This window comes from Austrofundulus limnaeus, unplaced genomic scaffold (assembly GCF_001266775.1).
Source record: "Austrofundulus limnaeus strain Quisiro unplaced genomic scaffold, Austrofundulus_limnaeus-1.0 Scaffold646, whole genome shotgun sequence".
NCBI lineage: Eukaryota > Metazoa > Chordata > Actinopteri > Cyprinodontiformes > Rivulidae > Austrofundulus > Austrofundulus limnaeus.
The window spans coordinates 12634-14363 of record NW_013953048.1 but is presented as its reverse complement, the minus strand read 5'-3'; the positions used below and the strand labels follow the sequence as shown (position 1 = coordinate 14363).

The 1730-nt window shown below is 38.2% G+C and overlaps 1 protein-coding gene across 1 annotated transcript in view; it reads left to right on the top strand.

Annotated features, from left to right (window-relative positions):
• Positions 1 to 1730, top strand: part of LOC106531518 (nebulin) — a gene marked incomplete at its 3' end in the record, with an annotated part of 76783 nt that overhangs the window by 65326 nt on the left and 9727 nt on the right. Inside the window, 5 exon segments of the mRNA XM_014027397.1 lie at positions 201 to 305; positions 394 to 492; positions 604 to 708; positions 864 to 968; positions 1056 to 1160. Coding sequence (XP_013882851.1) covers positions 201 to 305; positions 394 to 492; positions 604 to 708; positions 864 to 968; positions 1056 to 1160 — 519 coding nt within the window.

Below are 1730 nucleotides of genomic sequence, written 5' to 3'. Positions count from 1 at the left end.
ATATTTAGTTTATAAACTATGACATTTATAAATGTATGAATCATATGGTGAAAAACTGACTTTGAAAAATAAATCTGTTCTTTTTTCTTATAAAAGTCTAAATAAAACACAAATATTGGTGGTAATTTATGACTGTGTAACTTTACAAACGGCAGCCCACATGTGTGCTTTCATCCAGCTGTTTGCTTGTAATCCTGCAGCTGTGCTACAAGGAGAAATATTATAACAGCAGAGGTCAGCTGATCTCTCTGCCCATGACCCCTGAGCTCCTGCACTGCTACCAAGTCAACAACATCACCAGCGAGGTATCACATCAGTATTTACACCAAACAGGCTTCATATTCATTCTTAAACTCACTTAATTCTTAAACTGTACATGTTTGATGTTTTTAGCTGAAATACAAAGAAGATCTGATGTGGTTTAGAGGCGTCGGCTGCTTCTTATACAACACCCCAGAGATGGTCCACGTGCGCAACATCACCAAGTTCAGAGTAAGGCTTTAGTTTGGACGGCACGAGTTGTGCATTAGTGTAGTTTCTGTTGGTGTCAGAGTCATTTTTACAACCTGGTTTTTATTTATTTATTTATTTATTTATTTACAGACAAGCTATCCAGTGGAGGCCAAGAAGAACCTGCCCAACTTCACAGTGGTTCTGGACACTCCAGAGTACAAGCGTGTGACGGAGCTGAAGACACACATGAGTGATGTAAATGCTTCATCACATTGTGAAAATAGATCGACCTGGCCTGACTTCCTCATAAAAGAAAAATCGCAGACAGTTTGCAGTKTTCTCCAAGATTTCTCTAAAAATGTTAGCCTGGAAGCAGGTTTGAACTGACCTTTCCTGCTGATCTGTTTCAGATGGTCTACAGAGGTCAGAGCAAAAAGGAAATGTCCAAAGTTTCCTCCACTGTCGATTCTTTGGACATAAAGAGAGTCAAGTGGGCCCAGCAGCTGATTAATAAGGTTAAAACACATCCAAGCCCTTATTTTCATCCTCTGAATGTATTTATTGTTTCATCTAATCTTATTWATGCATTCTTTTTTCTACAGTACCAGTACACAGACCTGGCAGCAAAGGAGAGAAGTCATTTCACTCCAGAATCGGACACTCCAAATAACCAGCATGCCAGGAAAATGAAAGTGGTCTACAGTGACGTACGTCTCCTGTTTCCTCAATTCTCTTTTGTGAAGAATTTATCCTGATATTTCTTAATTATGGAGATTTTYAAAAATATTTGTTTTCAGTAACTTCACAAGCTATAATAGCCACAGTTTTACTACAGTAATATAATCTGCATTAAACTCAGTTAAAACCAAAAATCTAAAACTAAACTAACTTCTTATTATTGATACCGTTGATCATAACATGTTACTGTCACYYTTAGAGCAGCTGGTTGGMATCAYAGGCACAGTTTGATCCTGGTTTAGAGCCTACTTGACCAATTAGCAGTTTCTCTGTTCATTTAGAAGATAGCTCCTCCTCTACAGCTCCTCTGACTTGTGGGGTCCCCCTAGGCTCTGTTCTAGGCCCTCTGCTTTTTAATCTTTATATGTTGCCTCTGGGGTCCATTTTTAATAAATATAAGATTCATTTTCACTGTTTTGCTGATGACATTCAGGTCTACCTGCCTATCAATCCAGGTTTGATCAATTCATTCAAATCCCTCCTGAGCTGTCTGAATGACATTAAAATCTGTCTGAAATTAAATTTCCTGAATCTAAAGT